At 36.2% G+C, this 12,844-nt stretch overlaps 1 protein-coding gene across 4 annotated transcripts in view; it reads left to right on the top strand.

Moving 5' to 3' along the window:
• ATF7IP (activating transcription factor 7 interacting protein) overlaps positions 1–12,844 on the top strand; it is a 56,089-nt gene that overhangs the window by 18,535 nt on the left and 24,710 nt on the right. The window contains exon 1 of one of the 4 annotated variants that reach the window (XM_063426352.1): positions 3,472–3,555. The exons of 1 other annotated variant lie outside the window; for it this stretch is intronic. Coding sequence is in view for 1 of the 3 variants with exons in the window: in XM_063426349.1 (XP_063282419.1) it covers positions 10,875–10,894 (20 nt within the window). In the remaining 2 variants the exon portion in view is untranslated. Of the gene's footprint in view, positions 1–3,471; positions 3,556–8,332; positions 8,411–10,790; positions 10,895–12,844 lie in introns of those variants that run through there. 2 more of the 4 variants (XM_063426353.1, XM_063426349.1) reach the window with 2 other exon arrangements.

Raw genomic sequence — 12,844 nt, 5'->3', positions numbered from 1 at the left:
TCAGCTGGATTGTATATTTTTAATATACTTCTGGTAACTAAATTTTGGTTTAGATATGGGTATGTTGTATACAGTCTACTTTTTAGTTGAACAACAGTAATTCTTAGTTTTTCAAAATGTTTGGTTTACCAAAGTATTGAAACACTGGAATACAAGAATCAAGAAGGCATTGATGTGTTGCTATCAGAGTGAAAACAGCATGAAGTAAGAGACCATTCATGTGCAATATAAAGGCATCCTACTATTTTCAAAACCTCCCATATTGCAACAGCACCAAAAAACAAACTTGGCAGTGACCTATAAGCTTGAACTAAGCTATTTGTCTTATGGTTTGCAAACTATTCTGGTTAATTCAACAATTTGGATACAAATGTGATAACTGTGATTTAATGTGATAATTCACAAAGAATGTATTTTTATGAAAAACTCACAAGTGACCATACCGTTTGGTAGGGTGATAGCTATGGTGCAATTTGGTCATATTTAGATATTATGAATTGACATACTTTTCCATTCTACGTGGAGGGCAGAGACTTGCCAGGAAAAATCTTCAAATGTGCAAATAGTCAATAGTGGAATTTGCTGGCACTATATAAATAATACAATAATAACCAGAAGCCTTGTCTTGGCTAGTCATATAATTTTTTTTTTAAATTCTCTAATAAACTTTTTATATAGCGCCAACAGATTCCGTAGCACTTTACAATATATAAAACAACGTTCTCTATTTACCTAATATTTACAGCTATAAATCAATTAATTACATGTTAACTTTAATATTTAATCAATCTTAATTATCATGCAGTATACAAAATGTACTAAACTGGCTACTAACTTGGAACTGGCCCCATCCTATGTACATACAAATTGATGTTGCATAAAAAATAAATTCACAATATACTCAAACTATGGGAAGTGCAATTAAAATCATGGTTTAGTGAACCAGTAATAATTACAATTTCATGGAGAGAATTTTTATTTAACTGCTCTCACTTTTGCATAGAAATATCCACTAAAATCCTGTTCAAGGTTACATGTGAGATGAATAACATGTTTTAAGTGTTTTTGCTGCAGTAATGCAGCATGTAAGATAAGTCTTTGTGCATGCATCTAGAGCTGATGCAAGAACAGCAGTGCAAGGGTGTGTTTGGCAGTATGCTTTCAGGAAAAGGGGGGGGGAGGGGTGAAAGGAATGTAGAAGGCGGAGCTGTTTTTTCCGATGAGTCACATCATAAGACACAAAAGAGCTGTTGTTGGCAGGCATAAGTCTCAGTCATAACAAGTAGAGCACAGCTGCAATAGATTAGGGCAAACCAAGGAGAGGGATTTAAAAAAAAAAAAAAAAAAAAATATTTTAATTTTTTTTTTCCACAAGACTACATTCTCAATTTAAAAGCAACAGGTATTAATATTTTTCCATACTTCATACTGCTTAAATATGCTGGTATGCAGCCAATACAGCAAAATATGCATAGTAACGGGTCTTGGTTGGGCAGACAACCGATGAAAGTAGTTCTGACGTAACTTAAGTCTAATAAACACAAGCAGGGTTATTCACTAAAGTGACTTGTTGGAAATTTTAGATTGAATTTCAATTTGTAGGCCAAATAGCCAAACTGGAAATGTGTATACTAATGAATCTGCCAGAATACCCTCACAACAACCTACAATTTGGTCTACTGCTTAATTGAAAGATTAACCATATTAACCTGGATACATCAGGTCACATGTTGGGTAGACATGAAAAGTGCTGCCCTGTAGTGTTCACATGCTACAGAGATGGTAACTCATTCAGTGAAACTGGGCAGATTTATTGAGAATACTCATTTACATTCCTTGCAACAGCATGTAAATGCTGCATACAAAAGGGCAGTATTTCTCATTGTATATATGCCTATAATTGTCCCACAACGCACTACTTTGCTACAGTTGTAATCGAGGAGGCAGAAGCAATCTTTTGGTAAGAATAAATTTTTATGTCTACATTTTGTTGTAACATTTTTCTTGCAACAATGCAGAGTTCATCTGTGTGCCTACATGTTTTGTAGAGTGCCATTTAATTCTTATTTTTAAGGAATCCAAGCAATATTGTCCAGTTTTAGGACAAGAATGGGAAATTACATTCTACCCCTTAAATCTAGGAAAATGCAGGCACTAATTTGGGTAGAGACATGTTAGAGTTTATGTATATGCTCAACTTCATGTCAGAGCAAAGTTAAAAAAACACAATTCTCAAATTTTATATCCTATAGCCTTTCTAAAAATGCTTTGTTTAATTTCTTTTAAAATATGCTTGTGTTGCATATTGTAATTCAGTCTACATGTATGCACAAGTTCTCTAGGCAAGATAAACAGGTAATATGAATTAATATATTTACCCCTTGGAATTCAGCCTTAATGTATAGGTGTACCATTCACCTGTTTTCTATTGTGACTGTTTGTATCTGGCTTTTACCATATCGAATGTTGTCTGTACCATGTATAAACCAATCCACAAATATCTACGATTTTCTAGAATTTGTGTTAAATTGTAATCCAGTTAATTTTGATTGACATTTTAACAGATTATTCCTTTTTTTTTTTTTATAAATGAAAAAATGAATTAAAAAAAAAACAAACAAAACATTTTAAATGGTCTTGCTCCATATCCGATATAGATATACAGAAACAATTTATGGGTCTTATTACTTTTTGCCAACGCAATGTTTTCATGTTTGTAAAATGTGTGCAAATTACCATAACTCAATTGGACAGTCTAGAAAATCATAGACCATTACCTATTTAACTACACCCTTTTCTATGTTTCCTATCTTTTCTATATAAAAAAGCACAGGATATTTTTCTAGAACTAGCAGGCAAAGGGTTTTCACCATCAAAATCCTTCTGTAGTTTCTTCCTGAACCATGTCTGCTTTTATGTAAACGTTTTCTGGCGCCAGATAGCTGTAACTGCAGTCTGGCTGCCTTGGAAGCACATAACATGTGTACTGGATTCTTTTCTGCTGCATGGAATACATCTTTGCTACAGTTTATAATTTCATTATTGGTGTGCCTTATTCAAAGGTCATCATATATTTCTTTACTAGCTTGTATGTTGGCAACATGGTTAAGGAATCCTGATGTGTGAACAAGGCCTCCTGTAGTCTGTGATGGATTGTTTTTGCCTTTTTGTGCTGCTGTGTGATGTGGGAGGTGCCTGACTGCACACAGTTGCTGCAGTACTCCTAGTTGGCAAGCAAAGGAAGCAGTACAAAGAGTTCAGAGCTTACTAACTACACTATAGCATTTGCTTTAATGCTTTTACCTGCAGTTTCTTACCACTTGCTCTAACTGCTTATTCATGGTGAAAGAAAAATGTTTACCATTGTTAAGCTGCTTTTCAAAGCTGTTTCAAGGCGTGCTATTATAGTTAACTACTATCTAGCACTAATTTATTGGTAGAGAAATCTCATCTGAGTTTGTGTGAAGTTCTCTAGTGCATCTTGCGCATATGCGGAGTTGGTGCTGGTGTCTTGTTCTCCAGAGAAAGCAACTGACACATGTGAGTCTTTAAAAGGTAAGAGACAATTTACTATTGATACATTAAAACTCACATATATACTGTATGTGCAATAATTTTTTGTGAAAATGTCAGGAGTAAGAAAATGCATTCTGTTGATGCATGTTCTGAATGGCTGCATTGGCATAATGCAAATTTTGAGGGTGTGACATGGGAGGGGCAAATGACAAGGTATGTCTTGGTGGAATAATGATTTTGCCTTGAGCGCTATACACCAGAGACTGTTCAGATATTTTTGCTTAAGCTTTAATTTGTATTTTTTAATATACATAGAAAGTACTCATATGCTTGTAATTTGTTTTTATTTGTGATCAAGTGTATGTAATATGATAACTAGATTAACTGCTTGGTTGTTTTTTTTTTTTTTTTTTAATAGATCTTTTGGAAATAGTTCAGGCATATTTAGTACATTTTGTCTTTAAGTGTTAAAACCTATGTAGAACCTAAACAAATCAAAGCATTGGCACTCTTTGTGATATCAAGATGTGCCTATATTGGCTAACAGTACAGCGCTGCAGAAGCTATTGTCGATTTTATAACTAATTAGTGGGGTTGTCTAATACAGAGACCTAAATTAAATATATTCTACTGAACAAAAGCTTTTCTTTACTTCACCATTTTAAATTGTAGCCTTTTTTATTTGCTGTAGGAGCACACTCTAGTGTTTGAACTCTGCCTAGCAAGTGAAGTGGGATTGAACAAAAAAAGTGTAATGGTTTATTAATCAGATTGAGTCAGTATCCATTGTTGAAATCCTGATTATTGACATTTAAAAAGTGCATTTGTTCCGCTTAGATTACATGTGTATTATCTAGCTTTTCATCTTTAAAAGACAAAATTAAAACAAAATGAGTTTATAGTTAATTCAGGTAATTGACATAATCTTGTTCCTTTTTGTAGCTGCAGGGAGAGTTCACAGATACTAACCTTTACTTAAAAGGTTTCTCGAGCACCTTTACCTCTTCACTGATTTGAAGTGGCCATGGTTCTTTGAGTTAGCATGTGAAATATGTAACTCCATATGTGGCCTTGTAAAGTTTTGGGCTGGCTAATGGGAATTTTGTGGATATTTGGCATCAGATTCCAGCACACTGGCATCAGCCAAAGACGGCACACCTCCCCAACCTCCCTCCAGTGAGGGCTAATTATGTTTTTTGAGAAGAACCAGACAGCAGGGAAAACTTTGCCTTGGTGCTCAAATGGATCCAAGTTGTAACTATTCTATTTCTCATTTTTATTGTTTGGGGAGGGGGCAGCGATTTCTTAACAGTTTCTTGGTTGGTGGTAACCCTTTAGGATACACGGGTATCTATATGGAAATGAACAAGCTTACGTTGACAAAATGTTCTCTATTAATGGAAAAATGTCCTAACATGTCTTTACATTTACTTCCAAATATGGCTTTTGCTAAAAGTTCAAATAAAAGAATGGTGTATAAATGACATTAAACCGTTTAGGACGAACAGGAGAGATTAGCAGTGGAATGTACTATTATAACTACTTGCATTTTGTTGGCAATCCTTTCAAATAGCGTTCGGCGTAGTAACCGGATTGCCCATGTTATATTATGTGTATCTGCCAGTGGCATGAAAGTTATTTCGATTTTATAAATACAACTTTGCTATAATATTCTGCATGATCAAATCATATCTCAATGTGTTTGTTTTTTTTACAGTGCATCACTCATTTTACTTATTGACATTGATGGTGGGGGAAAAAATACTGTGCTCAAGCGACTATATATAGTCTTACTTCTGGTTTACTTGGATGGGATGATTACTCTTCATATATGAGTGTATCATACATGTACATGGTCACTAATTTCTTGTACGATTTTGCAAGGAATCATATTGCAGTACACTATTGTTTCTCTTGCTTAAAATGTAATAGTTCAAATAATAAGAAGATAGACATTCTATTGTGAAGGAAAAAGCCCAACAAAATGTTGTGTGTTAAAAAGGGCACTCTAAATGGCATACCCACTACAGTCTGTAGTAGCGGTAATGCTGCCAGGAACTGTATTACACTTTCCTGAACACCGTTGTCTTGCTCATCCCATTGGAGCTAAACTGGAAGTGCTCATTTTGCTTTAAATATACTGTTTTCGTGCAATTTTAACAGCATTTGACAATTTTAGTTAATGAATGCCACTAAGACTTACTCATCGCAAACTCCTACAAAAACATATACATTCATTCTATTACATGAAGTCAGTTGTTGTCTCCCTAGTGTACAAAACAAGCTTTAACACTCTTCCTGCAACTTTTAATATTGTGTTTACTTTTACCTATATTTAACAAATCTGGACCTGCAGGGAGCCGTCCACCCCCCCCCCCCCCACCACACACAGGTATTGAACTTTTGCCTCTCGGAGTTGCTTTGCTATTGGGGCAAGCTACCTCCATTCTACTAGTGCTGCAAAAGGGATGTCTCCATAGATGGCCACTGTGCTTCCCTCAAATTGTATAGTGCTTAGGTCTCTGGACGTGACATAATAGCCACGTCTCTGGTCACAACTACAGTGTCCCTGGGTGCATCATCTGGAGCTGCTGCGGCTTTCCAGATTCGGAATACAGAGAGTAGTGTCCCGTTGCCTTTGATGCCTATTGTGACCAATAGTCGCTGGACATATGGCCGTAGAGCAAAGAAGAAAGAATCACAGGCACTCCGAATTCTTTCTCCTGATTCTTTATTTTGCCTATTGTTCTGGGATTGCTGGTCCTGATCCAGAGCACCCGTGGCCGCTAGGAATGAGTGCGGTTCCCACGATCTACTCTGCTTAATATGGCTGTAGAGCGTCTCCGCCGATGCGCTCCGGGATGCCTTGGAGGCAAATATTCTGATTCCCGTGTCTTGCTTCTAGTGTTGTGACGGTCCGGATTAGTCTTTTGACGTGTTTAGAAATCTCTTGCATTTGAACCTCTGTGGTTTGCAGGTGGTGTTCCCTGTCACCTTCCCTGGATTCCACTGCAGTAAATCTCTGCTGGAGAGCCCCCATCTCTCTTTGGGTTTCTCGGAGGTCGGCTTTCCAAACCTCCCTCATTTCTTTCAGAAGGTATCTAATATCCCACTTTGTTGCTGGGGAAGAGTCTTTATCTGAATCCGTGTCACAACAGAGGACCTATGCTGATGGTGAGGTAAGGCTCGCCTGTCATGCTGGGAGTCTACTGAGGCCTCCTCTAGCGCCATCTTGGGCTAAGCCGGTGTTGTAGGCCTGTCAAATGAGAGCCTAATATTGGCTTATTTGGAGGTCTCTGGTATGCAAATTTTTTTGTTATTGTGCCCCATCTTGGGGGAAGCGTGTTTGTAGTCTCTCTTTTTGGAAGCTGAATCTCACAATTGGACCACTTTTGTCCCTATGCTGGAACAGAGCTTCACATGTACACGTCTGGTCAGTTAGCAGGTTGGCCACCCCCCTTTTATTCTATTTTCTTAATCCTTAGTTTCCATTGACGTTGTTAATGTATCTGCAGTATCCCTTTCAAATGTTTATGCACAAAATAAATGTGGAAAGGTTCTCGTTTATATGCAGATGCCACAGGCATTAGCCATCATCCTAATTAAACTCTACCCATACAGGAAAGCTTAGTCAGGTGACTCTCGTTTCAGTGTATGGTATCGGAACTGTTATAAATTTGTAACCCAACTATGTGTTTAACAATTTGCAGAGATTAAAAATGTTACATTCCTTACTAGACATAGAAGAGAGAACCTGTATGTCTCTCTATGTGACCTATAAATTTGTCAATCACATATTTCTGTACCTTATCAGCGGTCTGCCAATCAACACATTATAACTCTTTACAGCAGAGTGACCCAATGTAGATCTCCAAGTTTCATAATTTGACATACTTAAAGGAACACAATAGCTTTAGGAATACAAACCTGGAGGTTGTGACTTTTAGGCTTTCTGGGATTGATACAACCTCTCTAATTGGGTGAAGGAATATCCTGCATGTGATAGATTTATATGTACCATTAACAGAGCTGGAAATACATTGATCAGTCAGAATACTTTTAAATCTGGGGCTTAGACTATCCTTGCAAAGACTACATACATGTCCTATTTATATATAGATGGATATTCTTTATCTACTAACATTTGAGAGAGACATCTATTTTTTTTTTTATTTTTTTTTTTTATAAATATATAGGTTTATGTGCGCACCAGCTTTCGGATCACGCAGCTTTTTGTTGATCAAAATGGCCATTCTTTAACGTGAATTATTATACTTGTATGTAGCTGAGGTTTAAAAAAAGCTTTTATCAAATATCAAGTTATTGGATACTCCATTGACTAAATAAAGATTTCTGTATATTGAACTTGTGTAGTTTTAAAAACGCTTTTTCATAAAATATTGAATGATTTAAACATTTTTATTCAATTTACAAGTTTCAGCTTCACCGCCTTATGAGACGAGTCTGCATTCTCTGCTTGTTTAGAGCTGTAAAGTTTTTTTTATTGTGCTAAATTTATATTAGATCTTGTAGCTTTTGAAATATTTTTACTGGCTTTTTCACAACTATACACTGCAATTTGTCGGCTGCTTAAAATGTACAGTCGGGGCCTGCTGCCTGCTTCCATTTTGCAAGTTTTCTGACGATTATTTTTTTCTCTCTCTAGTCTTCTGTCTGTTGCTGGGCAGATCTCACCATTGCCTCCTCCTTTTTGCATTCAGCTGTGCTCAACATCTCTTGATTGGCTTGCATAATATGAAGCCAAGCATCCAATGGCAGGAAGTATGCAAATTGTTAACACAGTCAGTTGACAGCAGGCAGGTCTGGTATAGTTTGTTTTTGCCGGGAGAGCTGATCTTTGATGGCATCATGGCTGCAGGGGGCTTCCTTCCTGGTATGTTTTTTTGGGTTTTTTTTGGAGTGGGGGGGTTATATTCCTTATGTATTGAATATATGTAAGTAATGTGGGATTAACATTTTGGCTCGTTAAAAAAAAATAAAAATTACATGTCAGATTTCTAAAATCATTACATATTTATTTTGAAAGTTTTTCTTTTGTTTCTTCTATTAGTCTTGCTGGTCATGGATCCAACTAAGCTCTTTGGTTTTTGATCTTGCCTTTTTCGGACATCTCTACTATCACCAGTGCGCCACCTACAGATGATGTCTGTTCTAAATTTCACAGCACTAAATTCTGATGTGTGCGCGTGCATGCACATCTGAGGTGTGTCTGACTCCTAAGATTAAATGGCGCCATCAATATTATTTAACCTTTACATTACTGATTGTTTGTTTTTTTGGGCAGCAACACCAAATGAGAGCCGATAAAGCAAGTAAACGGTCATTGATTTGAATAAAAAAATATATATTTAAATTTATTAAATGGTAAATTTCATATCTCACTTTTTCTTATATTGGATCATTGTAACTGAACTGTCCACTTAATAACACAACTAGTGTGCTGAGTTGTTTGTGAAATGTATGCTTTTAACTCGTAGCCTACTAAAATGTTTAACATTTCTCTTCATGCATGCACACATCTCCCCCAACACATTTTTTTCTTTTTAATATAATAAAAGGACTTTAGAGAATAACAGAATTGCGAGAATAAGTTCATTGCTGATCTGTGTCACTAGTGTTGATGAGTGAAAAAGTAAAATGTGCCACATAAATTTTCACTAATTGAATGTACTAGTAACTCTCTATTATAATGTGTTATAGTTGACTGTGTTTATTTAAAAAATATTTTACTTGGGTCGCCAGTTTTTTTGTTTTTTTTGTTTTTTTAATGTATTTTTTTAATACACCGTTAAATTACTTAAAACAGCACTGTAATAGTTTTGAGGGTCTATTCTTTCAGCTTTCCTTGCGCCTCTTGGTTATTGTACTCCACTCTCTTTGTCACTTACTTTTATTTATATTTATATTTATCTTTTCTTTCCTGTGCTGAATCTTATTAAAGGAACCCACCATTTTGTTCTCCTTTGTCCGGGATGTCTGAAGTTTTCCCTTCTGTGAGAGTCTATTGACTGATGCACTGTGCGTAAATTAGCTTAGCTGTTAAAATGGAACTTTGCTAGAGCTCCGCCTATTGCCGAAGATTGCTAATACCTATGAGAAAAGTTAGTCCCTTTTTTTTTTTTATCTTGTATATAACAAACACAAAGCCAGCAGCAATGTGAATTTCCAAAACTATAAGCCAAGGGTTTTAGAGAGACAATATAAAGGGAAGATTAAAAAAAAAAAAAAAAAAAACACTTGCAACGGGACAATGCTGTTTAAAGAGAATGTGTTAATATAAAAGTTACAAAACAAATCTGCAAACTACTATGCAGGAGTATGAGCACATGATCAATCTGAATTTGCTTACCTATATCAATATGGCCACTAGATCATCCAACGGAAGAAAACGCCATACATATTTTTGAAAGTTGTCATCCGGTAGTTTAATGTAATGACTGCCTGATTATACACTTTCAATAATCTGTACAGTATTTATATATATCAACAAGAAATTTGAATGTCTTAACTTAATGAAAATAATTTTTTAATTTGTCACAAATATTTTTCGAAATTATTTTTTTTTACTTTTGTAGGTCTGACATCTCATGAGTTGTTATTGAAGCCCACATTAGCTTCCTGACTTTGTGATCTTAGACCTTAATATTCCTCCTGGTACTATTATGTTCATTACTGTTAAAGTTGTAATGCATTTTAGTTCAATAGTGCTATACATGCCATTTTATGCAATTTACCAACTGAAGTATGTACGGTATTCAGGACCAACTGTACACTTTCAATTGAGAAATGTCAAATTTGCTATGGGACACTAGGGAATTTATTGACCCATAAAACTAGTGTATTGAAAATGGAATTGCAAAATTTAGGTAAAAGCTGCTGATTTTGAGACAATATCCACCTCAAGTGGCAAAATTGTGAGTATAGCCATGTTTGTTTTAAGTCGACTACGATTTGGTGTTTAGTAAATAACCTCCAGAATAACTGACATTAACATCTAGGCTCCTTTGACATTGTGTGTTTTGTTTAGTTTTTTTGTTTGTTTGTTTATAAAGCAAACACGATTTCCATCCCATCCAGAAAGCCCATTAGCTATGAATGTACTTAACACCTTGCTCACAAAGCCAATATTTATTGATGTGAAGCAAACGCATGTTATTGGCTTGCACATATCTGAACAGTCCCCTTTTTGCATACAATCTTTCCATCTGCTCTCTGTTGTCTGCCTCTCTCCTGCATTCACGTTCAGTTGTAGCTGCAGGGAGCTCTCTTGTGGATAGGACTGGAAATTTTTCCTGTTGTGTGCAGGTGTGGGCCATGGAATCTGAGCAGTACACCATATGGCCATTTGTATTGCAAGGTTTGTATATAAAAGAAAAGAGCTACTTTAAGGTTAGGACTTAAATTTAAACGTCATTTGGCTTTGTTGCATGATTTCTGCTTTATATTGGGGGCCAGCTTGTACTTGGAAATTGTGAGGATAGCAGCATGCATCTGTAGACAAGAGTAGTTGCATTGTTGAGCAGAAGCAAAACACAATAATTAATCCCTGCAACTGCTTGTCTCATGGATGATGACTGGCATTTGTATGCAATTTTTCTTGATTTTGGTTAGTAAAATCTGCATGGTGCATATCCAAATGAGGATAAAGGATGGGAGTCTGAAATTGGATGGAAAATTGCTTTTTATAATAGTATGTTTATTTTCCACTGGTTAGTTTTCACTGTTTGTTTTTGTTTGCAGTCCTATATGAAATCCTGTATTTGAACACCAGTGGTTGCCCAGCCGTTCTCTTAGCTTTCTGTTGTATGTATTGAAAATGTGTAGCACATTTCAGTCACAACCAGTATGAACAATCGGTTTGACTGTTTGGTTTTTAAATAAAAAATAATAATAATAATTTTTATGGAAATGTAAAGAGCAAGACATACTATTGTAAAAATGTTATATTCTTTCAGTTTCAGGTAACGTCTCATTGGTGGGGGAGGTAGCTTTTGTGTCATGTGAGAATGGCATAATCCTGCTATTCTAAAATGTACCTTTTTATGTTAAATGTTGAAATTAAAGTTTGTTTTTGTTTTTGTTTTTATTGTACTCTGTATGATGGCTTGTATGCATAAATGTGCCGTACATGCTTAAACTGTTGTCAAGCACAAGCAAATCATGTGGGCATGTAGTGTATTTCAATATGTTCTCTAAATTACTTAAACGAAAAAGAAAAGTTAATTTTGTCCTAGGGCGGGCATTCTTTAAGAATAGGGACTTATTTAGTAGGCCTTCTTTTCAGTTTTTTTGTTTTTTTATTCCTTTTTACATCTACAAGATGCTTTTGTATTGTGACCCCTACAGCCCAACTAGTGTGTGTGTGTCAGTCAGTCATTTTGTTTTGTCTCCCTCCCTTCCATGCCAGTCGAAGCTGATAAATTTATATTTTAAACAGATAATTAAAGCACCAAAACAACTTTAGCTTAATAATTTTATTTGTTTATGTTGTAGCATGCCTGTGCAATCTTACTACTCAATTCCCTGCCATTTAGGAGTTAAATTCCTTTTTGTTGCAGCCCTAACCACACCTCCACTTGCTGTGACTCACACACTTCCTGATAAATTTTTAACTTCCCCTATTTTACATTGTTTAGTTATGAACTGATCCTGCTAGAGCCTGCATCAGCCTGTTTTGTTTGTGTGTGTGTGTGTGTGTGTGTGTCTCTATTTTTTTGAAGTTCAATTAACAGAGCAGGAGATGCTTCAACACATTATGCACAAGATCATTTTTTTTTGTTGTTTGTTATTGATGTGAATAAATTCATACGGGTAAATATATCATGGTTAAGCCTTTGGAAAGTATACTTCCTTTTTACATACAGGAGTGAAACTTGCATTTGAATTTACAATCAGTTTAACCAGTGATCCGGTTGTATGCCTGACTACCCTTTATTACAGGACAATATCAACTCTGAGCAGAACTGCTAAAGAGAAATTTGACATACTCCCAAACCCTTGCAGCAGGGCTCAGCAAGTCCCAGGTCGCCATGGCGACCAGCAAATGTGTCCTGGCGCCTGAGATTTGTGAGTCTGTTCAGCCCCTGAGGTGACCAGCTGCCTGAGATTGGAGACATTCATCTCAGATAGGACTGAGGAGGGCAGGTGGACAGTCTGCTCATTGAGAGCTGAGAAAGGTGGGCAGCTAAATGAGTGTGGCGGCAAGGCAGCTGTAATCTCCTTGCTCTTTTCCCTTGTGTGCCCTCTAGTGACGCTGGGAGACAGTTTCTAACTGGATGGCTGCCCACTTCCTTAAACTAAACTTGAC

Source organism: Pelobates fuscus, chromosome 7, assembly GCF_036172605.1.
Source record: "Pelobates fuscus isolate aPelFus1 chromosome 7, aPelFus1.pri, whole genome shotgun sequence".
NCBI lineage: Eukaryota > Metazoa > Chordata > Amphibia > Anura > Pelobatidae > Pelobates > Pelobates fuscus.
This window is presented reverse-complemented; position numbering and strand designations above follow the sequence as displayed.